Below are 22,961 nucleotides of genomic sequence, written 5' to 3'. Positions count from 1 at the left end.
GCGCCTCGATACCGGCCGGCGACCCCGAGAAGCGCGCCCCATCCGGCTCCCTTCGCCTAAGCCGCCGGGGCTGCCATGGGCCGCTACCGCATCCGCGTGGCCACCGGGGCCGCATTCTTCGCCGGGTCGCACGACCGCGTGCAGCTGTGGCTGGTCGGGGCGCGCGGGGAGACGGACCTGGAGCTGCAGCTGTTGCCGGCGCGGGGCCAGGTCAGCGGGCGGAGCGGGGACAGACCCCGGCCGGGACGCGGGAGGCCGGCGAGGGGCGGGATCCGAGGGCGAAACGACTGCGGAACCGTGCCTGCTAGGACTTCCAGGTGTTGGGACGCCCGGGCGGCTGGGCCAGGAGAGGATCGGGAGCCAGGACCCGGGCTGAGCGCATACCCCTTCTCCCTTCCCGCCGGCCCTGGTCCTCGCAGCCTCCAACTCCTTCTCCAAATGACCCCAGTCCAGTGTCAATATAGGATCAGAAGTCAAGTGGGACGCTCCTAGGAATGAGGGAGCGGGGAGAGCTCAGTTAAAGGACCGATGAAGGTGCTGATACTCAGACATCAATTCAAGACACTGCGGACCACGCGCCACGCTCCCTCTTCCTCCCGGTGCGATGGGGCGTCAGACACACCGCGCAGATGTCCGGAGGAGGGAACGAGGGAGGCTGTCTTTGGAGGCCTTGTCAACGGAGGCTCCACAAAGGTCCCCTCCTCTCCTGTCCCCACCGCACCTCTGACCCCCCAACCCCACCCCCGGCAGGCAAAACGGCCTCTCCTGGGACCCTGCTACTAAGTCTCCGGGTTCTGGTCCCACAGGAGAAGGAGTTTGAGCATGACATTCCCGAGGACTTGGGACCACTGCAGTTCGTGAAGCTGCGCAAACACCACTCCCTGGTGGACAACGCGTGGTTCTGCGACCACATCACGGTGCAGGGCCCTGTAGCCTTCCAGGAGGCCACCTTCCCGTGCTACCGCTGGGTGCAGGCCGACAGCGTGCTGTGCCTGCCCGAGGGCACCGGTGAGGGGCAGTGTCGGGAGGGGGGATGCAGGGCCTGGGGAACTGCTGGGGAAGGGGTGGGGGAGGGCTGCGGAAGGTCAGAGGGCCTTGATGAAAGTGAGTGTTCAGCAGGTTAAGTGTGGAGAAGACAGGACCTTGGAAAAAAGTTATAAAGTACCAAATTTATACACAGAATAAAAAAGGCTGCAAGTGGGGCTGGACAGGGACATAAGTGATGGGCAGATCCCACCCTCCAAGAAGATGAGGACACGGGATGGGAGCCGCAGCAATGATGGGAAACAGGAACAAGTTAGGGCAGGGCAGGTAAGGGTAGCACATGGAGTAGGGGATGAGGGTGACCCCTAAGAGGAGGCAGCTAAGGGAAACAATAAGCAATATGACTTGGAGAGCTGATTTGGTTGGGAAAACATGGAAGAAAACCACGAGGGAGAGGGTGCACACTGACAGGTGGGTGGGAATGAATGAGGACAGCAAATACATAATTTGTTACCGTGGGAAATAAGTAAGAAAGATGATTACAGAGGCAAATGAGGGCAAGGGCAATTAAGGATGGAAACACGAAATACATCACTTTGAGCCAGGTGAGTATAAATGCGGATAAGAACAGGAACAAGTTGATAATATAGACTCTGATGGTAAATCTCAGAAGAGTGAAGTCAGGGAAAGAAAGCAAACAGCTGTTCCTAAAGCCTTTTGAGGACGGTTGAGGTGTGGTAGGTGAGGTTCAGGAGATGAGAAATTAACCAAAGCCATATATAGTAGAAAATAGGTGAGGTTCAGGAGATGAGAAATTAACCAAAGCCATATATAGTAGAAAATAGGTATGGGCATATGAGTGATTGAGATTTTATCACCTTTTTTTTTTTTTGGCCACGCCGCATGGCTCGTGGGATCTTAGTTCCCTGACCAGGGATTGAACCTGTGCCCTCCCCGCCCCCCCAGCACAGTGGAAGCACAGAGTCTTAACCACTGGACCACCAGGGAATTCCCAAGATTTTATCACCTTACTTAAGGTGATTTTTTCCAACCATAGATACTGATGAAATAGGATCAGGTGGGGAAAGACGAGTTAAGGGACAAGAAAGGGTGTCAAACATGAGATTGTTGTCTCAAGACAAGAGACGAGGGTTGAGATTAGCAAAACCCAGAGTGCAAAGTTGGCAATGATAAGATAAATGTGTCTCAGGAATCAATGGAGTGAGGCAAGGCCAGAGATAAACGCAACAGAGCTTGACTGAACACATGGCCTATGATGGCGAAAAGGAAGATGAGGACGAGCAGAGGAGAGCACAGAACCACACAAACCGTGGCCAATTGTCTTAATGTCTCCCCAGCCCGCCTGGCAGGAAACAACGCATTGGATGTGTTCCAGAAACATCGAGAGAAGGAACTGAAAGAAAGACGTCAGATATACTGGTGACCACTCACCTACAGGGCCTCTCAGTGGTACCCCCTGTCACTGACCTGGACACCCTCCCTGAAGCCTTGTCCCCATCTCCTAGCTGGGCCACATGGAAGGAAGGGTTACCCCTGACAATAGCTGCGGGCTGTGAGGACGATCTACCTGCCAATATGAGATTCCACGAGGAAAAGAGGCTGGACTTTGAGGGGACACTGAAGGCAGGGTAAGAACAGGCCTGGAGCTCAGAGTGGGGAAAGGGCTGGGAGATCCAAAAACGGTGGTCAATGGTGAGCGGCTGAGGGATTGGCAAATGGGTTCATGGCTCGATTCCTGTCCTAGGGCTCTGGAGATGGTCCTCAAACATGTTTACACCCTCCTGAGCTCCTGGAACTGCTTTGAGGATTTTGATCACATCTTCTGGGGCCAGAAGAATACCCTGGCTGGTCAGTGGTTCCCCAGGTCTCTATAACCCCTTGCTGGCCCCTTTTGATGACCCGACCTTCACACTCCACAGCCCCTCACGAGACCTCCCAGATGAGAATATATTGTGCTGGGTCATTTCTCAGAGGCCCCAGATGAAAAGGCAGGGGCTGGATATGGGATGGTCACGTGCCTGGATCACTGGGGTAGGGCCTGGAGGAGGGACATCCCGGCTGTGTAAACATCCTCCTCCTACACTCCACCCCGACCCCACAGAGAAGGTTCGCCAGCGCTGGCAGGACGATGAATTGTTTGGCTACCAGTTCCTCAATGGCACCAATCCCATGCTGTTGAGACGCTGCACCTCTCTGCCCTCCCGGCTAGTGCTGCCCTCGGGGATGGAGGAGCTACGGACCCAGCTGGAGAAAGAACTCCAGGTACCCCTCCCACCCTGTGTTGTTCTCTCCTTGGCGGTGTGGCCAGAAGTAGTCAAGGGCAGGGACCAAAGATGAGTCAAGGAAGGGAGGCTGTGGTAACCTACAGCCCCTTGGTCCAGACTCCAGTGCTAGAAAAACCTAGAGGTGATACAGTATGTAGGGAAAATTATGAGAGGCTCCCGGTGTAGAGGGGAAACAGGGTAGATTCCCAGGGTGCAGATGGGGCCAGAGGTGTCAGCAGGGACAATGACATTCCCTGGCTGACGTCAGTGCTCTGGACAGCAGTGTTCATGGGCAGGGAGAAGGGTAGAAAATATGCCATCAGATGGGGAGAACTGGGTTTGGGGGTTCTTGGGTTTGGAAGAGGGGGTTACTTGGGTTTGGAAGAGGTGAGCTACATGTGAGGAGGACGAGCGAGGCAGGATGTGAGCATGCCGTGTGCATGTGTGCACATGTGCGCTGGCCTCTGCGGCAGGGCTGGGCAGGGGAGCCTCTGTGGATTACTTGGCAGAGAAGGTGAGTTTTAGGGAGTGAAAGAGCATTTGCTGAGCTGGTGACAGCTAAACACAAGGTGTTCAGATCATCGAGGGCTAGTGGGGAAGAGACCTGGCCATCTCGACAAGGGGACAGCTTGCACACGGGACTGAGCAGGCCTGGTTCTAAAATCAGATCTGCCACCACACATCCCTGGGCAAGATGTCTACCCTCACTAGGCTGTTTCTTCACTTAAGATGAGAGGAATCAGGCCAGATGCTCTGGTTCTGCCAATAGGACTCTGCAACCGACATAGGATGATGGCAAGAATTCAGATACAGGTCTTGAATGTCTTCCCCCTTCGCCCTGGCCCTCTCGGGTTAGACTTCGAACTCTAACGATGGATACATTCCTCCTTTCCCCAGAACAGTTCCCTGTTTGAGGCTGATTTCATTCTCCTGGATGGAATTCCAGCCAATGTGATCCGAGGAGAGAAGCAGTACCTGGCTGCCCCCCTTGTCATGCTGAAGATGGACACCAGTGGGAAGCTGCTACCCATGGTCATCCAGGTGGGGCGCCCTCAGCATCCACCTCCCAACACTGCTTTCTGTTCACCTCCACCTCTGCTCCCGAGGAACCAGCCCCCTGGCTCTTGACTCCCAAACCCCAACCTCACACAGTGAGACATGTTCTCGTGTCACTCCACTTAAAGCCTGGTTTCTCCTGACTCACCCAACTGGCAGGACTTGTTCAAGAGTCATAATGGCCTTTTGGAGTTCTCGTCCTATACCCGATGGTTCTCTAACTTTATTGTGTATCAGAATCACCTAGACAGCTTGTTAAAACACAGCTTGCTGGGTCCCAGCATGAGACTTTCCAATTCAGTAGGTCTGGGATGGGGACTGAGAATTTGCAGTTTTAACAAGTTCCAAAGTGATGCAGATGTCGCTAGCTTGGGAACACACTCTGAGAATCGCTATTTAATCTCTCAGTCCCCTCTCTTTTCTCCCACTGGTCTCAATAGTTAGTTAACAAATACTGTCAATTATCTCCCACACCCAGCTTCCCTTTCCATCCCCCACCATAACTCAGACCCCCATCACGTTTCTCCCAGACCACTGCCGGGATCTCCTCCCTGGACTCCCTGCTTCAGACTCCCCTGCATTCAACCTGACGACCATGGTGCTCGCACAGTGCCACAGCTAGTGAGAGGCAGGGTGGGAGGGGCCTCATTCCTCCTCCTAGATTATACCTCCTGGACGCGATAATCGATAATCGTACTTACTCATCTGTTTCCCCAAGACTGCTGGCCATAATGTCACACATAAAGTGGGAGTTCAATGAAGGCTTAATTTCTCTTTTTCCCAGATCCAGCCTCCCAGCCCCAGCTCTCCGACCCCACCACTGTTCCTGCCCTCAGATCCTCCACTTGCCTGGCTCCTGGCAAAGTCCTGGGTCCGAAATTCAGATTTCCAACTGCACCAGCTCCAATATCATCTGCTGAACACCCACCTGCTGGCTGAGGTCATTGCTGTGGCCACCATGAGGTGCCTCCCGGGGCTGCACCCGGTCTTCAAGGTACAACCTCTACCCTCCATGCCCCCTTCACTCAGACCCTAGAGAAAGGAAACAGCCCAGTATCAAATGATATTGCAGCAGCAAAACAAAATTTTTATCACTCTGTGAAAGAAAGAGGTGAGAACAGAAGGAAGACTGCATCAATATTTTGAGACTTGTGTTTTAATTAAGTCAAGTCACTTAAGGTTTCTTCAGGACATATTACTAAGGAAACCCTCTGAAATTCTCAGAGATCTGACAATCTAACAATGGGCCTAGAGTACAGCCGGAATATTGCTAGTAAAACAAAAGCCTTGATCCTGCCTAAGGAGATTTACGATTTAGCCAGAATGACAAATGGTGCCCATAAGAACTACCCAGAGAACAACAGCTGGATCTAGAATCTGAAACCACAAGAGACAGCGATAAACACTAGAGTACTGATGGAGTATGTTCCACCCCAACTGAGTTTGCTAAGTAGGAGCAGGTCAAGAGGCAAGGAGAGCGGCACAGCAGAATCAGAATTGGGGAAGGGAGGGAATAGTAGCTGCCGCAAGCCTGGATATCAGACCGGAGACAGAAAGGTCAGAGGTCTAAGCTCCTGCAACACCCAGAAGCCCAAGGGTGGGTATTGCAGACTGACCCAGAAATCTTGTCATTTTATGAAAGAGTGAGCTCAGCATCTATTGCTCGGCAGAAGGCAGTGACATAAGGCTTGTGCTTGAGTAAAAATGTCCTCAAAATCTTGATGACACTTTAGATATAGGGAACAAGACAGAGAAGGGATGAAACTGATAGAAGCTTATGAACCAGAGCAATTGTCAGAAACAGGGAAGCCAGGAAAGAAGCCAGTTGGGAAGCAAAAATGAGGTTCAGTTTGAGGTACAGGGAGTCATAAATGTTGGTAGAACATGCAGGTGAGCACCTGGCAAGGAGAACGACTGAACTGTGTTTCAGCCGGGGGCCCCGCTGACCCCCAAGCCTGGCCAGCAGTAGCTGTGGCCTCTCCGAGTCTGGGGTGACACAGACAAGATGGAGACCAGTGTGATGAGCAGCATCTTGGATTTTACTGATCTCACGGTGCTCCTGCACCACCGTCTCCTGCTCACCCTGAAGAGGCTAAGCCTCTAGGCACACTGAAAATCCCCCTTTACGAGTTCAGCCCTCTGCCCAACTATCTCCATTCCCACAGCGACGTCATGGCAAACAGCTGCATCGTAATCAGTACACGCAGGAGAGCCAGGCCAGCAATGTCCCAGAGGTGACCTGCACAGGCTCTGGATTCGGACTGCCGGGGTCTGAAGCCTGAATCCTGACCTCTGTGCTTCCCAGACGTGAGCTCAGTGTCCTCAGGTCTAAATGGGGATGACAGGAGGCCCATCGTGGGGTTGCTGAAGGCTGAAACGACCTAATAGTGTGACACAGGCTAAAAGCTAGAAAAAATTAGTTCTTGCAATGATTTGTTAAGAGTTGTTTGTCCCAAGGTATCTCTGCTCCTCATGTGGACTTTGGGCTTTCCATGACACTCAGCACCTTTCATGAACTTTGTGAAAAGTTGCAGTCCAATGTGAGCTGCTTTGACCTCCTGGCACCAGAGTTATCTCTGCCTCACACCCTGTGTCCACCAACAACTCAGATAAATACCAATGCTACGTGAAACCTGTACATAAACTGGGTGTAAATGAAGACAAAATAGTCTGAGATAAAAAGAAATGCATGTGAGGATGAGATAGCCGTTTTTAATAGCTAGGGAAAAGCCATTTCTTGAAAAGCTATAAAATATAGACGGGACCTCACTGCCTAATTGGGGGTGGGGGGAGATTTGACGACAGCCGCTCTGCTGCTTACATATGTGGCTCAGTATGGCTCCTCTATCTCCCTAAGGGAACCCACCCCCCAAAAAACCAACAGTGAAGCGACCAGGGGGTGGAGGCATGGCTTTGGTAACAAGTAGAGAGGCTAATTTAAGCTGTGAGGTTGTAAGTGACAGAGTATAAAAGCAAATTAAAAGGGGCTGATTCTCAAAGGCCACCTACACCCCAGGTGGAAATCATAAAGATAAGCGATAACAGCTAGTATCTAAGGGCTTCTGTGTGGACTAAAAACTCTTCATACATCACTCACATAAGCATCACTGCAGCCTCCTGAGACAAAAGACCCTATTATCACCCGCTGTTGACAGACGACGGGCTAGACAGGAGATAGACAGGTCAACACTTAGAAGGTCTGGTACCTCGGATGAGTATCAAAGTGAGTGCTGAAGTGTAGAGTGAAACCCAGGTCAGTCTGGCTCCAGAGCCTGACTCACAGGGGCGAAAAGATCACCAGAGTGAGTGATCACAGAAGCAGGAAGAGAGGAGCCTGTCAAGGGAGGAAAGCATCAAGAGTAGGCACCATGCTGCCTACAAGGAAGGACCCAAGCATGTCCTCCATAAACCACCCCCTCTAATCTCCCCCATCCCAGCTCCTGATTCCACACATCCGCTACACGATGGAAATCAACACCCGGGCACGGACCCAACTCCTCCCAGACGGAGGTATATTTGATAAGGTAAGGAGGGGATGGGGCATGGGGCTGCCTCACCGTCTGACTCTCTACAATTTCCTGCCACTTTCAAGATCCCAGACCAACCTGGGTGAATGTCCTGACCCTTAAACCCATGAGCCTGTCCCTTTATATCTATGTCTCTAAATGTGAAAATGCCACACCTGAACCCCTTATATACTGTGTGCTGGCTTCCTCCTCAAGGCCTCGCATCTCTCTTGTCCCAGGCAGTGAGCACCGGTGGAGGGGGCCACGTGCACTTGCTCCGCCGGGCCCTGGCTCAGCTGACCTACTGCTCCCTCTGTCCTCCCAACAATCTGGCTGACCGCGGCCTGCTGGGAACCCCGGGTGCTCTCTATGCCTGCGATGCTTTACGGCTCTGGGAGATCACTGCCCGGTGGGTGAGACGGGGAGCCGAGAAATGCGGCAGGGGAGAGGGCGAGTGGGGCTCTGGCCTGAGGTCAGCATGGGGCAAAAGGAACCTGAAAACAAGAAGGTCCAGACAAGAGGAGCAAAGGACTGGATCCTGGGGAGAGATGAGGAAGCGTGAGTCAATGCGTACGGCCTGAGAAGGAGAAGGCTGGGGACAGAGAACCTACGTTGGGAAAGCTGTGGACTGGGAGGCTGAGGGATCTGGAAAAATCAGGGGTTTTGTCAGGGAGAATGGCTGTCAACCATGTATAGGGATCCTAGAACTAATGACCCACATGTCCTTCCTCTCTAGACTAATTTGTAGAAAGAGTTGGGAATGACCCAAAAGGCAGGTCTTGAAGAATCTATACTCAGACATATTGAGAGTCAGCTGGGCAGAGACCATGGAAAAGTGCAGGGGTCAAAGGCCGAAGCTTTCTCCTCTCAAGGAGCTCACCTCCCTTCTCCCCTGGGCAGCTACGTGGAGGGGATCATCCACCTTTTCTACCGCGGGGATGACGTCGTGAGAGGGGACCCTGAGCTGCAGGCCTGGTGTCGGGAGATCACTGAGGTGGGGCTGTGCCAGGCCCAGAACCGAGGTGAGAGCCCTCCCCAGGGACAGGAGCTCCTTGGACACTCTGCCCAAGCAGAGTCTGGGTTCAGGACCCCAACCCCTCATGCCACCCCCTCTCCCTCCACACGTCAAACATCTGAATCCCATTCCCACCTCCTAAGACTCAGGACAATTCTAGATACCCCAGGATCATCCTCCGCAGAGACCCTGGCCATCAACCTTTACTTCCACCCCATCCCCTAACCTGCCACAGCATGTGACGCCACAGGGCCAGAACCTGAGCCAGCAAGGGATCTGCCCAGGCCCTGCTGGGGCTCACATTCTCTCCTCATGCTTGTCTATTCCTACTTGAGGATATAAATGTGAAGATTCTTCCACCAAAGCCCTTCTGTTCTCCCTCTTCTCCTCCTGCTTGCTACTGTCCAGCACACGCATAGGAAGTCCAGGCCTACTGCACACTGACCACAGTGCAAGGTCATTTCCAGATGCAAACACAATGCTCTGCACGCTTTGGCTCAACCCTGAACTCGGTGCCCTGCCCCTTGAGGCTCACATTTCTTTGGCCAATCCAGCCTCTCCCCACCGCTGCTAGGATCCAGCCACCGTCTTTAGCACCCCACCTACATTCTAATCTCTGGGGAAGAAACAGCCTTTCTTGAGCTCTTCCTAGATTCCTCCTCCTCTTTCTCTCACACGTGGGTCAGCCTGGATTCTGCTCCAAATTGTCCTTGCGTCCCCGCCCCTCATACTTTGCACCAACATCTCTGCCTCTGTGGGACAACTACAAACATTTGCTGGGGAGCCGCTATGGCCGGCCTCTGAGGGTGCCGTGAGCAGTAACACAACACCCGCCCTCTGGAGGGAGCGTCTCCCTAGGGAATCTGTGTCTGCACCACCCCCCTTCCAGGACCAAACTTTCTCTAGTACATCTCGGTATGTCCCTTGGGCTCCACGTGCTACCAGGAGACCCCTCCTCTCCCTGGCCATCTTTTCCCCAACCAGTATCTACATTTGGAAAATGAAAATAAACATCCACATGTGAACTTTAACCTCCACTAAGTGCCTCTCATTCTCTCTTCCTCCACTGTCCTTCAGTTCTCATAGCTCACCTTCGCCTCACTTTCCCAACAGACTCTTTGGAGAAAGTGTGCTAAAAACGGCCTGAGATTAGCAGTCAGGAACCCGAGTTCAAGATCAGCCTCTGCCTTCTCCCAATTATGCAGTCCTGACAAGCAGTTTAATCTCTCTGGTCTTTGCTTTTTGTTTTTTTTTTTTTAATCTACAAAAGGGAAGTGATTATATTTGTTCCACTTAACTGACAGGATTTCTGGGTCTCTGAACCCCCCACCTCCACTGTGAATTGAATGGCCTGACATAATCTTTGCGGAAAGCCTCTCTTGGCTATGACCCTATAAATCTATGACTTCTCTTATCCTTCACATTATAATTCAGACACTTGTAATTCCCTACCTGGGAATAGGAGGAAGCATCCCTAAATTCTCAACCACTTTTTGAGGCAGAGGATTTTTTTTTTTTTTGAGGCAGAGGATTTTTGATCACTCAGAACTTTTCAGCCCCCAACCCTTCCAAAATAACAATACTTATTATTTATTGAGAACTTGTTCCACACCAGGTGATTATCTCATTTATAAAATAGGTATCACCTACACTTTACAGGTCAAGAGGTTGAGGTTCAGAGACGTTAAGTAATTGGCCTAAGTTAACCCAAATATATTACTTGAATCTGAATTGAAATCCATGTCTGATGCAAATATATTTGAATAAATGAACTAAACAAACAACAATCAATTCCAAAACGTAGACATCCCAAGTCTTCGGCCTTTATTTCTCTCTTCTCAGACTGCAGCCTCTAAATCCTGTTTCTTTCCTGCCCAGGTTTCCCCATCTCCTTCCAGTCCCAGAATCAGCTCTGCCATTTCCTTACCATGTGTGTCTTCACGTGCACTGCTCAGCATGGGGCCATCAACCAGGGCCAGGTATGGAGAGCTGAAAGCCCAGGTCCTTGAAGGCAAGTGTCTGGACCTTGGGATGCCCAAGGGAGAGATGCGGGTTCAAATCCTAAGTACCAGGATCCTAGGGTTGCAGTTTCTTCCCCCAGCTGGACTGGTATGCCTGGGTCCCTAATGCCCCATGCACAATGCGGATGCCCCCACCTACCACCAAGGAAGATGTGACAGTGGCCACGGTGATGGGCTCACTACCTGATGTCCGACAGGCCTGTCTTCAAATGGTCGTCACATGGCATCTGGGGCGCCGCCAGCCAGACATGGTAAGAGAGGACCCTGGGGAAAGGGAAATGACAGTTGGAAGGGAAACATAAGAGTGAAGGGCTAGGCTCTAGGTGTGTCTGACTCAAAACTGACTGATCCTTTGTTCTTTCTTAGGTGCCTCTGGGGCATCACAAAGAAAAGTATTTCTCAGACCCCAAGGCCAAGTCTGTACTAAACCAATTCCAAACAGATCTGGAAAACTTGGAAAGGGAGATTACAGCCCGGAATGAGCAACTTGACCTGCCCTATGAATACCTAAAGCCCAGCCTCATCGAGAACAGCATCACTATCTGAGCTCTGGGACACCCCCACCGGGAAGACTGCAGATCAGCTCTGGGACTGACAGTTCCATATTGAGTTTCATGGTTTCCTAGTCTCTGCTGCAGAGGCTCTATTTCCTCCCCCAATTAAACCCCCTACATCTGCATCCCATGAGCCCAAGGGCCTTCACTTTTCTGTAAAGGGCCTGATAATATGTTAGGCTTTGTAGGCCACACGGTCTGTCACAGTAACTTCAGCTCTCCTATTGTAGCACGGAAGCAGCCACAGGCACCATGTAAATGAATGCTGTGTTCCAATAAAACTTTATTTACAGAGAGTGAAATATGAACTTCCTGTGTCACAAAACATCCTCCTTTCGGTCTAGTCAACCATTTTAAAATGCAAAAACACACAACAAAACCCTGTGCTTCGCTACAGGGATGTGCACAGGCTACAGGCTGGATTTGGCCCTGGATTTGGGGCAGTACCTGCACAACGGTACCCTGCCGTAGCCTGAGGCACTGACCTTACTTGCAAAACATCCAGAGGATGGTAGGGTGGGTGGGGAGGGTGAGGAAGATTTCTTGGAGAAATCGACTACCTCAACTAATTCTCCTTTCCCAGGAGCTTGACTTCATGCCTGGCCAACTTAAAAATTCCTGACTCTTCTTTGGCAACTTTCTCTCCACCCCTGTGTCTCCTATTCACACACCTACCCCAAAAGTCCCTGAATGAGAATGGTACCCCTAAGGCAAAATAAAAACTTTCACCCCCAAATGGCTTCCTTCCGAACAGTCTCAAACAAAAGAGACACGAGGGCCTCCCTGGTGGCACAGTGGTTGAGAGTCCGCCTGCTGATGCAGGGGACACGGGCTCGTGCCCCGGTCCGGGAAGATCCCACATGCCGCGGAGCGGCTGGGCCCGTGAGCCATGGCCACTGAGCCTGCGCGTCCGGAGCCTGTGCTCCGCAACGGGAGAGGCCACAACGGTGAGAGGCCCACGTACCGCAAAAAAAAAAAAAGAGACACGAAATAATGTCTCAAGGCCACTATCCCAGGCTCTTCAGTACTCTGGGGTCTCTAAGTGTTTCCCAGGTTCCAAGTTCTCTTTCACGACCCTTTTAAGAACAATCTGCACAAAATAAATGGAAAAAACCACAAAGTTATGCTAACCACTGACAGTATTTGTCTGGTTCTGGGGTCTTGGGATCAAAGTGACCCCTCTCAATTACGCTATGACCACTGTCCTCACTAGAATGGGTACAACATACTCAGTGCAAAACTGTGTTCTTCAAACACCACTATTTCCCTGAATAATTATTACAAATCTGTTTTTCACCAGTGAAGTGTACAAACTTTTTCTTTGGAGGGTATGATCCATTCATATTTTTAAAATCTTGTACTCTACCTTGTTCAAAGGACCTATGACCCGCTTCCTTGGTTTACGGTAGGGAAGAAAATTGACATTTGTGTGTACTTATTCCTTTCTCCAGCACATTTGGCAGGGCCACTCACCTTAACAGCTTGTTCATTGAATCTGCTTTCCTTGGACTTTTCCTAACGCCCATATTTTTCCTGGATTTGGCAACCACAACTCTTCAGTATTTCGTGTTTGGTAACAAAACGTTACTTAAGTATATCCAATGCCAAGAACCCTCAGCAATTTTAAAGCGTTCTAGCCAGAACAGCACGCTTGGGCTCGGGAAGGGGCTCTATGTCTTCTTTCACTGTGTCAGAGTGTCTATTTTAAAGGGTAGGGATGAGTAGAGAGGAGATAGAGGCGTTCTCTCTCGGTGTAAATCTCTATGTCTCACTTACCACGTCTCCATCACAGGACACCACCCGAGACTAAGGTGTCTGAGAGAAAAATGACATAATTTCAATCCTCGGCTGCTGAGAGCGCATCGCCAAGGTTACCAGGAGCTCCGCCAGAGATAAAAGCTTTCCTGAGGCCGGGCTACCATTTCTTCCTCGTCACGTGACTTGCCAGACTTGGTCACATGATATACTGGCTCCTCCCATTCCAAACTGGAGAGGGGGGAAATCCAAGAAACCGGAGAACTTTGCTCCTGCAATACTCGCACCCCAGCTACATATGGGTCAATAAGGGATTCCCGAGGGGCCACTACGATTTCAGAAACACCGCCCTTTCCCGCCGAAGTCCGAGAGGACCCGGAGGCGCCAGCGTTCTCCGCCTGGCGCCCGCCAGCCCGATGGTTGGGCCCGGAAGCCACGCCCCCTCAGTCGCTCTCCCTGCGCTCGGTCCTCCGCGAGCCCCCAAGTCCAGGTCTCTTCCCCCCACCCCGCTCATCGGGGCTTCCTCTCACCGCCTTCCTATCTGGCCCACATCTAGGCGATCCCCGACTCCCTTCTTCATGGCGTCGCTTCTGTGCTGTGGGCCCAAGCTGGCCGCCTGCGGCATCGTCCTCAGCGCCTGGGGAGTGATCATGTTGGTGAGGGGACTGCCCGGCGACAACCGGAGAGGAGAGGGCCTGAGGGGCCCGGGTGTTGGAGGGCTGGAAGGCTAGGAGACACCAGGCGTTTGAAAGCAGCAGACAGGCCGGAGGGGGTGGTTGATTAGCCGCTGGAGAACGAGACAGAACTGAATTGAGAAATGGGGAATTGGAAGGGAGAGGGGGAGCTGAAGCTTGGAATGGGCCCGGGGGCTGGTCAATTTGGAGTACCCTCAAGGTAGGAGGAAGAAGAGCTACGTTCTTGAGAGATCCTTGAGCTGAATGGAGGGCAGTGGGGAAAGGGAGAGCTTGTTCCCGAAATGGATAGCTGGGCCTTGTTTCCCGAGGACTCTACCCGACCCACTTCAGGAAAAAGTAATATGGAGAAGTGCCGATTCCCTTTGACCCCCTCCTCCCTGTCCCGTGGTAATGACGCCTCTGGAGAGGATGAAAATCTGGTTCCTGGTTGCTCATTATTCCTAACCCTTGCCCCAGCCAAGTCTTCTCTATGTCACCATTCATGCCCTGTTCCGGGTGACTGGAGTCCAAATCCGGCAACAGCCATCCCTAATCCCAGCTCATTCTGGTAATTCCCATACCCAGATGTTGTGGCAACATTCGAAGTGGGAGGAGTTCAGGCAGTGACCAGGTCAGGTGCCTGAGTTCAACAACCTACCCTTTCCCTTTTTGCAGATAATGCTCGGAATCTTTTTCAATGTCCATTCCGCTGTGCTAATTGAAGACGTTCCCTTAACGGAGAAAGATTTTGAGTAAGTGCAGAGGCGGGGGAAGTGGTCAGAATTATGGGCGGGGAATTGCAGGAGGCTGGATGCTTGGGGCCCAGAGGCTAGGGAACTGGCTGCTCTGTTTAGCGCACAGGAGCAGTCTTGGGAGTCAGACCTCAGCGGCCATCCTAAACCCACCGCTTTAGGTGTGGCTTCTTTAGGTATTTTCCTTGATTTCTCTGTGCCTCCTCCACCTATGCAAAGTGTATGCTATAACAGAACTCACCCCATAGGGTTGTGAAGATTAAGATAATACACGTAAAAGCGTTTAGAACGGTTACCCGGCACATAGTAAGTGCTCTGTAAATGTTGGCTGCTGTTAATAATGTTTCCGATATTTCTCTGCCTAATCCCCACCCCTAGGAATGGCCCCCAGAACATATACAACCTTTACGAGCAAGTCAGCTACAACTGTTTCATCGCCGCGGGCCTTTACCTCCTCCTCGGAGGCTTCTCTTTCTGCCAAGTTCGGCTCAATAAGCGCAAGGAATACATGGTGCGCTAGAGCACCGTCGCGTTCCCCCTCTCCAGCCCCCTCCTCTATTTAAAGACTCCCCCCACCCAGTCACACCCCCCCCCCACCCCCAGTCTGGCGCCCTCTGCGGACTGGGTTTCCCTGGCGATAGACTGAATCCCTTGTTCTTCAACCTCTGGCGCCCGGCTCCAGTGGAGGGAGGTCGGGGCTGGCCGTTCCCTGTCCCTCCGGCCCCCTCGCCTTGTCTCGTTACACAATAAAGAGAAACTGCTCTCTTAAGCCTCGTGTGTGTGCATGGGTTGCGGGGCAGGCATCCGGGCTGGAGCTCGGATTCCAAATAGGCAGTCCCGACCCCTCGACGGAAGTGGAGTGAAGCCGGGCCGGAAGCGAGGCGGTGTCTTCCACTCTCCTTCCCGCGCGCCGAGGCGGTGAGGCGGTGAGCGGCCGAGCTGGAGCCAATCAGCTGCGGGAAGGGGCGGGACTTCCTGCGCGGGGGCTGGAGCCGTTCGATCGCCCTGCTCTCCGTGGTCCCGGCTCCGAGGTAGCGGCGGCGGCAACGTCTCCGTGAGGAGGCGCGCGGGGCCATGACGTCAGCGTCTACAAAGGTTCGACCTCCCTCGCGGACAGCGCTCCCTGGCGGCCACGGGAGGGCGGGGCCCCCAAGTTGGCTCCCGGCTCTTCCATCCCGGGCGAGGGGCGGGCGGGAGTCCAGCCTGGGGTGGGGCTAGGGGCTCCGGGCGGTCCGGCGCGGCACTGTGCGCCGGCCCCCCGTAATGCTGCCCCGCCCCCCAGGTCGGAGAGATCTTCTCCGCGGCGGGCGCCGCCTTCACGAAGCTCGGGGAGCTGACCATGCAGCTGCATCCCGTGGCCGACTCTTCCCCCGCGGGGTACGTGAGCCCGGGCTGGGAGATGGACGCTGAGAGCGGACGCTGGGTCTCGATCACAGACACCGACACTCTCTAGGGCAGGGACAGATGTTAGTTTCCCTTTGTGCCTGGCACAGCGCAGAGTAGGTGTTAATAAATGATTGTTGAATGAATGAATGACAGATAAACCACAGACCGAGGCTCATAATCCGGACTCATTTCACAGCCCTGCCCTGCTGCGAACTGGTAGACCATAGACCGCCACCACTACCCACACCACACCACCCCCCAAATCATGTGGAATTCTGTCAGACTGCAGCAGACTGTGTTTAGAAGCTCTGTCTGTAAGACCCCCACTTGTTGGATGGGTTTCAGTGGGCTGTTTACATAAGCAGCTGTTTCACGTTGATGGGGGAGAAGTTTTCTTCTAAGGTGGCGGTTGTTTCAATATCGTGTGGTTGGGGGTCCGCAGGGTTCCCACGGCGCCTTAAGAATTTTCTTTTTTGCTTTTGTTTTTGTTTTTTTAAGGAGGACCTCTTTATGCAAGGGGCCCCAGGCATCGCGGGGAGGAGGCTGGTTGCTGTGGAATGCGTAGCCTGTGGGCTGGCTCCACACCCCTCTTCCTCCCACTTTCGCTATTCCCTTCTCCCCTTCTGACAGTGCCAAGTGGACGGAGACGGAGATAGAGATGCTGAGGGCTGCTGTGAAGCGATTTGGGGACGATCTTAATCACATCAGCTGTGTCATCAAGGAACGGACAGTGTGAGGGAGGGTTGGCTGGCAGAGAAAGGGCGGGTGGGCAGCTTTCTTCCTCCATACCCATTGTTCCATCTTCCTCAAACTCCCTTCCAGCTCAACATCTTTCCTACTCTGTTGCTAGTTTTGTTAGCAACAAAGTCCCTGGAGAACTGAAAGAATAAAAGAATTGTCACAATTGGTCAGAAGTCACTCAAATGCTGTGGTAATCAGGACCTTACAAGAATTTGATTTTAGGTTTCCAGAGACACCCAATAATTGAATTTGGTAATAGGAAGTCCCTGGTTATTTATACAGATCTTTTGAGACTCTACTGTGGTGTTTCCAGGGATATTATGGTTCTGAGCTAGTGGATCAGGATCTATTAATAAGTCTCAATCTCCCGGTAGGTCACCCAGGCTTACCTGGTAGCCTTCCACATTCATACATCTCTCCCAGAAGAGAAGTAGAAGACGGGCCTTTCCCACTCTCAGTTGGACTCCACTCTTCAGGCTCCATTTGCCCTAAGTGACTGCAAGGCTTCAGGAAAACGAGGACCCTAGCAAAGAGTCGGGGCCCTCACCTGGATTCTTATGAAGGGGCTCCCCAGTGTTCTTTCAGAGTTGCCCATTGCCCCTGTCCTCCCCTCCCTGCTTCCCTTAGCCTCTCTGATGACTCCCTTCCTAGCTTGCTCTCTCTTCTCTTCAGGGCTCAGATAAAGGCCACCGTGAAACGCAAGGTATATGAAGACTCCGGCATCCCCCTTCCAGCTGATTCACCCAAGAAAGGGCCCAAGAAGGTGGCATCTGGTGTCTTGTCGCCTCCTCCAGCTGCCCCTCCACCAAGCAGCTCCAGTGCCCCTGAGGCCGGCGGTCCCCCCATAAAGAAACAGAAGGCTGGTAAGGGCTGTGGAGTTGGTGCCTGGGGATTAAAGGTCCCATCTGAGGTTCAGTGAGAGAGTTGGGCTTGGGTCAAAGGACAGATCTCTTTTCCTCTCCCAGTGAAGGTTCCCAGAGGGTGGCTGGGGTAGGGGAGGGAGGGAGGGAGGGAGGGAGGGAGGGAGGGAGAGCGGGAGAGCTTGAAACTTGGGGAAGTGGGCGGGTTGGGGGGGACCATCAGGGAACCTAGAACCTAGGTTGTGCCCCTCTCCCAGATGTGACACTCAGTGCTCTGAATGACTCGGACGCCAACAGTGACCTGGTGGATATCGAAGGGCTAGGAGAAACTCCTCCAGCCAAGAAACTCAACTTCGACCAGGGTAGGAGTCCTCCTCCTCCCACAACAGCTGAAGGGGTGGGGGAGGGTCTCAGCAGGATCCCCCTCCCAGGGGCTGTGGAAGAGAAGGTTCCCTCCTGTGCATGCAGGGGATTGGGTCTGCAAAGAGCTGGTGCTCTAGGGAGGTGGGAGTCATACTTGGGGCTCGCCCCATCTCGGCCCATTTTACTTCCTGTTCCAGACAGCCTGACCCTGGATTCTGGCCTTCTCTTGACCTCCGCTGATCCTCCTCTGCTCTCTTGCTGAGCCTTCCACCTCTCACCCCTCTCACTGTTCACCCTGGACCTGTGGACCGGTTGGGACTCTGAGCAAGGCCTGCATGAGAGAGGGTGGAAAGGCTGCCGGGTGGCCCACCTTGCTGTTGCTGTATGAGCATCTTCCTTCAACCCCTATGACCCCCAACTGATGGACATTTTTATACGGAAAACAGTAAAGATCTCCCTCTCAGCTTGGTGCCTTCAGCCTGACATTACTGGAGTGCAAGGGACACCTCCCTCTCTCCTTAGACCCCGGGGCTCAGCCCCTCCTCAGCAGCTCTCACCACCCTGCCTGGAGCAGCACAGCCAATATTGGCAGGCTTTCTTCCCAGTGCCAATATTTCTGTGCTGCTAGAGCCAGGGGAGCTGGGTGTGGGCAACAAAGGTTCCACTTTGCTCTCTGAAGGCAGCACTTACTCCGGGGTCTCTGGCAGGCAGTACTCCTGAGACTACCCTGGGGATTTCAGAAGGGCAGCTTCCAGTGATTTCACACCTCCATTTCCACCCTCATCCCCCACCCCCGCCACCTCACCAGAAGGCCCCAGATGTTTTTCGTGTCGCTTCTCCAGGGTGGCCTCCCCGGCCAGGCCTCAGCGGTGCCTCCCCCACCCTCGCTCTAACACCACAGTGTGGTTTGGACGTGGCCACAGTGCCGTACAAACCACAGTGTGCTGCTGGGGCGGGAGCAGGACTGGGGTGGGTTGAGAAGAAGGGAGCACGAGGCAGTGCTGTGAAGACCCCTACCACCAAGGGTGGGAAGGCTTAAAAGGCAAACATGGCCCCAAGAAGCGTTGGGGAAAACAAGAAACCAGAGCTAGAAGCTGAGCAGGCAACTGGAGGGAGAGGGGCCTAAGGGGTGAGCTCGCAGTGTAATAAGACTGGAACCATCTTCCTTGTAGGAACTCTGCTCAGGGGATCCCTAGGGTGGGGTCAGAGGCAGAGGAAGCAGGGAATGACTGGGGGGGACCAACAGACTGCCTCTCGACTCAGCAAGGGCAGGGACCCAAGGCTTCCTGTGTCCGTTCCTCCCCTCCCTGGGTCAGAACCCAAGAGAAAGCAAGGAGAGACAGAAGGCCAAGGACAGCAGGGTTGGGAGTTGGCAGTCCAGAGGTGGTGGGGCCGGAACATGGTCGGGAGAGGGGGGCCGGAAGTCGCCCTGGGCCCTGGGCCTGCCACAAGATGGAGGCCAAAGGCAGGAAATGGAGGCCAGGGGGAAAGGGGAGCAGCAGGGCACAGGAAGAGGGCCATCTGGACCTGGGGGCCAGGTAGTCCACCCCCAGCACTGTCCCCACTCCCCGTGGACCCCCAGGACCCAAGTCCCACCCCCCGCAACAACCCCCCCCCAGCCCCTTCACCAGGCCCAGGAAGGCAGGCCCACCCCAGAAAGCCACGTTTAAGCTGAGACAAACATGCCTCTCCCCACCCCCACCCTAGGCCTTCCCTCAGCCTTTTTCTCCTGTCCAGGACTTGATTTTTAAAAAACACCCACCAGAAAGCAAAATCCAAGGGCCAAGACCCCTTCCGCAAATCACAATAATATCCCCTAAAACCCAAAAGTTATCCTCCTACCTCCCATCCCACCCTTTACCACCCCCACCTTCCGACACACCCCCCAAAACTCTTAGCAATCAAAAAGATCTAAGATGGTGGTGTAAGCAGAGTTTTCAGGCCCCGGGGGATGCCGGACCCCCTCGGTCGAGACCCCTATCTGTCCAGCATCAAATCCTGCCAAGGCCTTCTGCTCCTCACGCCACCCCCGTACCCCCAAAACCGAACAGCTGCCCCCAACTCCCATCCTCGGCAGAGCCTTTGTGGGGATGAAACAGAAATCAAACACTATACTAACGGCTGGGGATGTTGGGGGGCCCTCTGGCCTGTCTTTGGTTTCCATCTGGGGGACTCCAGTTTCGGGGTGTAAGAGAAAGCCTCTCCAATCATCCCCCCAGTTTCAAGGCTGACAAAGCCCGACCCCACCCCAGCACGCACCTCCAAACCTCCCCCCCAACCGCCACGTCTCTCCTGAAAACAGGGGACACTTTCCTCCCCACTTACCTCAGCTACTCTCCCCTGAGATCCTGGTCCCCTATTTTGAAGGGAACAAAATTTGGGGTGCATCCCTCACATTTGGGGTGCAGGAGAAAGGAGCCGCCCCAGTCGCATCGCTGGCCTCCTTCCTCTCGGCTGGCTCAGGGAGTGGGGAGTGCCCTAGGGAGGGGGGACCCCCACAAGAGAGCACATGAGGGGGCTCCTCCACTCCCAGTCAGAATTGGGGACACCCCCCCCAAACCCGTCCCAGCCCATCCGTCTCCAACTCGGCGGGAGAGGCAGCTGCAATGCCCCAGTCAGATTCCCCCAACACTACATTCCTCACCCCATCTAGAGGGGTCCCGGGGGCCCCAAAAAATCCCAAAAAAATCTAGGATGTTGGCTGGACGGTTCTGGACTAGCTCCCCAAATTTGGGGTCCTCAGATCCCCCCGTTTTTTCAGGAAAATTCCGTCTTTCACCTGCCTCCCGCCAGCCCTGCTCTGTCCCGATGCCAATTTTGGAAGTCACTCCCTCCTTCCTCCTCCCCGTCTCTCCAGGCCCCCCCCCACCCCCCCGCTCGGGGGCTAGGGTCCAGGACACCTGGCTTCCAGGCCGGGGGAGGGGGGCACTCCTCGAAGGGCTAGGGGCCAGGAGGTCAAGCTCATAGCCCCAGTCTTAGGGAAGCAGGAAAGCCCGATCCTCCCTTCCCCTCCCCCCTGGCTGGTCTCCGTGGTGGTTTAGGAAAGCCTGGAGGATTGGAATCTGCCATTGCTGTTGCACAGGCAGTTTTTTTCCTTGGGTTGGGGGGGTGGGCGGTGGGAGGGAGAGAGGGGAGGAGAGCCAAAGAGAGCAGGGACCGGGGTGTGCAGAGCTGGCCTGGATTACCCCCCAGCCCCTGCTGCCGTGGGGAACCCCCCCCATCTCACCCACACTCCCAGTCCTCTGTCTGCTTTCTGTTTGGGGCTCTTATCCTAGAAAATCAGGGTACAAGATTCCCCTCCTTGTACCTCACTACCACCTCTCCTTGCACAGTTCCAACAGACTGCCCTAGTCAGGGGTGTCCACTTTACCACAACACACTCCATTTTCCCCCCATCTGCCCCCAAACCAAGGTATGTGCCCTTAAGAAATTGGGGTTCAGAGTTTGAAACCACCTTTTCTCCCTCAGATCTATCCAGGCCACATAGAAATAAGGGGAGATACACTCCCTTTCCGAATTTCGTCCTTCAAATCCTGGGAATATTTGGAGGTTCACTAAAGAAAGAGACTTCTAGAATCTGGGGTGAGCGGGAGCTATAAGCAAAGGACATCCCAAAGCAGCATCATGCTCCAAATTAAGTGAACCCTAAAATCAATCTCACCTCACGATCCATCACTCAGTTACACCAAATGCACCCAAAGAGTGGCAAAACACCCCAAAATAAGGACACCCCAAAACTTTAGTCTCCTACCCTGGGCCCTCATCTTGTTTCTCCCCCTGGAAAAAGCCTCCTGGCTCTCAGTGCATACACAGAAATATACCCCTCCTCAAAGTAAGTTTGCACAACATTCAAATATAAAGCTTTGCTCCCCGGCAAGGACCCACAACCACAGAAGGCCTTCAAACTTGCTCCCAGGTTCCTATTACGTTCCACCTCAAGCTAATAAAAACCCCAAATTGAATTTCATGCCCCCCCAAATATAATCTGAACCTCAAAACTTATCTGGCACCCCAAAACAGACTGCACCCCAAAACCAGCACAATTACTCCACTTGAAATCAGATTGTCCACATACACTGATGACTATGAATCCCCAAAACAAAATCCTCATCCACCTCTGAAAAACACCTAGCAGGTTCCCCTGATATTCCAAGATGACAAACTCCAAATTGTGGGTGTCAGAACCCCTAGAACTAACTAACGTAGCTTCAAAATCAGCTCCATACCTCAGACTTACTACTGGCCCTCAACCCTGAATGCAGGCTTCAGGGCCCAGAACAAACTAACTCAACACCCCATAGTAAACATGCACCCCACAATTGACAAATTGACCAGACAACACAAAAGTAACTCCATCCTGATACCAAAGGGAGCCCCCAGTCTAACTCCCACCTCCAACTGGGCAGAGACCAAAGCAACCCTCATTTGCAAAAGCCACCTCACCACCGTGAATCCCCAGTGGTTCCCCATTCCCAGTTTCTCAGCAGTTGTTTCCTGCACCCAAATAAAGACACCCTCACATCTGAAGGGGAGGGCCCCAGGCCTCGATATGCAGCTCCACGGATAATGGTCAGTCATTACTGGGCAACGGTAGACTCTCCTGAGCCCAGATGCAAGTCCCGCTTTGCAGCTGAACTCAGCTCTTGCCCCACTTCTCCAAATGAACCTTGCCCCACCAACTCTCCCCAAACAAAATACGAGGGTGTGACCCGTGCTTGTCTTCCAGATCAGGGACTTAAATTGGGGTTATCAGCCCCTCCTGCCCTCTCTCCCTTCTTTTACCCTGAGACCCTCCCTGTTTCCCCTCTGTCTGTTCACTGCACCCAACTTTCATATTAATGTTCACTAAAAAGTCACCTCTAAAGACGGATAATAGTATCTAGCTTAAAAGAATAGAAACCCTGGGCTCCCAGGACTCAGATCCCGCTCCTTGTCCCACTCATTTCCCTTGTTACCAAAGCCCGCGGATTTCTCACCCCAGATAGGAAACCCATCCTCGGAGGAAAGTC

At 53.4% G+C, this 22,961-nt stretch overlaps 3 protein-coding genes across 10 annotated transcripts; all 3 read left to right on the top strand.

Annotated features, from left to right (window-relative positions):
• Positions 1-11,717, top strand: ALOX12 (arachidonate 12-lipoxygenase, 12S type). Of its 6 annotated transcripts, none has more exons than XM_033847093.2 (14): positions 1-210; positions 807-1,008; positions 2,343-2,424; positions 2,511-2,633; positions 2,750-2,853; positions 3,107-3,267; positions 4,167-4,310; positions 5,110-5,319; positions 7,763-7,849; positions 8,071-8,240; positions 8,732-8,853; positions 10,725-10,825; positions 10,948-11,118; positions 11,234-11,717. In XM_033847093.2, the coding sequence occupies exons 1-14, from the start codon at positions 76-78 to the stop codon at positions 11,411-11,413; spliced, it is 1,992 nt and encodes a 663-aa protein (XP_033702984.1). In that variant the 5' UTR covers positions 1-75; the 3' UTR covers positions 11,414-11,717. The 6 variants fall into 6 exon arrangements, 5 of the variants coding, with proteins under 5 accessions (XP_033702984.1, XP_033702983.1, XP_033702986.1 ...); XM_033847092.2 differs by having other exon boundaries at positions 74-210; positions 420-1,008; XM_033847091.2 differs by having other exon boundaries at positions 100-1,008.
• A 1,979-nt stretch (positions 11,718-13,696) lies between these two features.
• RNASEK (ribonuclease K) lies at positions 13,697-15,371 on the top strand. Its single transcript, XM_004323365.4, has 3 exons — positions 13,697-13,832; positions 14,526-14,602; positions 14,981-15,371. Exons 1-3 carry the CDS (start codon positions 13,755-13,757, stop codon positions 15,120-15,122), a joined length of 297 nt encoding a protein of 98 aa, XP_004323413.1. The 5' UTR covers positions 13,697-13,754; the 3' UTR covers positions 15,123-15,371.
• Positions 15,372-15,558: 187 nt separating this feature from the next.
• On the top strand, positions 15,559-18,415 carry BACC1 (BPTF associated chromatin complex component 1). 3 transcript variants are annotated; one of them, XM_033847115.2, is made up of 6 exons: positions 15,559-15,697; positions 15,885-15,979; positions 16,619-16,720; positions 17,402-17,592; positions 17,847-17,951; positions 18,154-18,415. In XM_033847115.2, exons 1-6 carry the CDS (start codon positions 15,677-15,679, stop codon positions 18,156-18,158), a joined length of 519 nt encoding a protein of 172 aa, XP_033703006.1. In that variant the 5' UTR covers positions 15,559-15,676; the 3' UTR covers positions 18,159-18,415. The 3 variants fall into 3 exon arrangements, with proteins under 3 accessions (XP_033703006.1, XP_033703005.1, XP_033703007.1); XM_033847114.2 differs by having other exon boundaries at positions 18,150-18,415; XM_033847116.2 differs by lacking the exon at positions 16,619-16,720 and having other exon boundaries at positions 18,150-18,415.
• Positions 18,416-22,961: the final 4,546 nt, after the last annotated feature.

The sequence above is a fragment of the Tursiops truncatus genome, chromosome 20 (genome assembly GCF_011762595.2).
Source record: "Tursiops truncatus isolate mTurTru1 chromosome 20, mTurTru1.mat.Y, whole genome shotgun sequence".
NCBI classification, from domain to species: Eukaryota; Metazoa; Chordata; class Mammalia; order Artiodactyla; family Delphinidae; genus Tursiops; species Tursiops truncatus.
The sequence above is the reverse complement of the archived record's forward strand: the minus strand, read 5'-3'. Positions and strand labels throughout refer to the sequence as shown.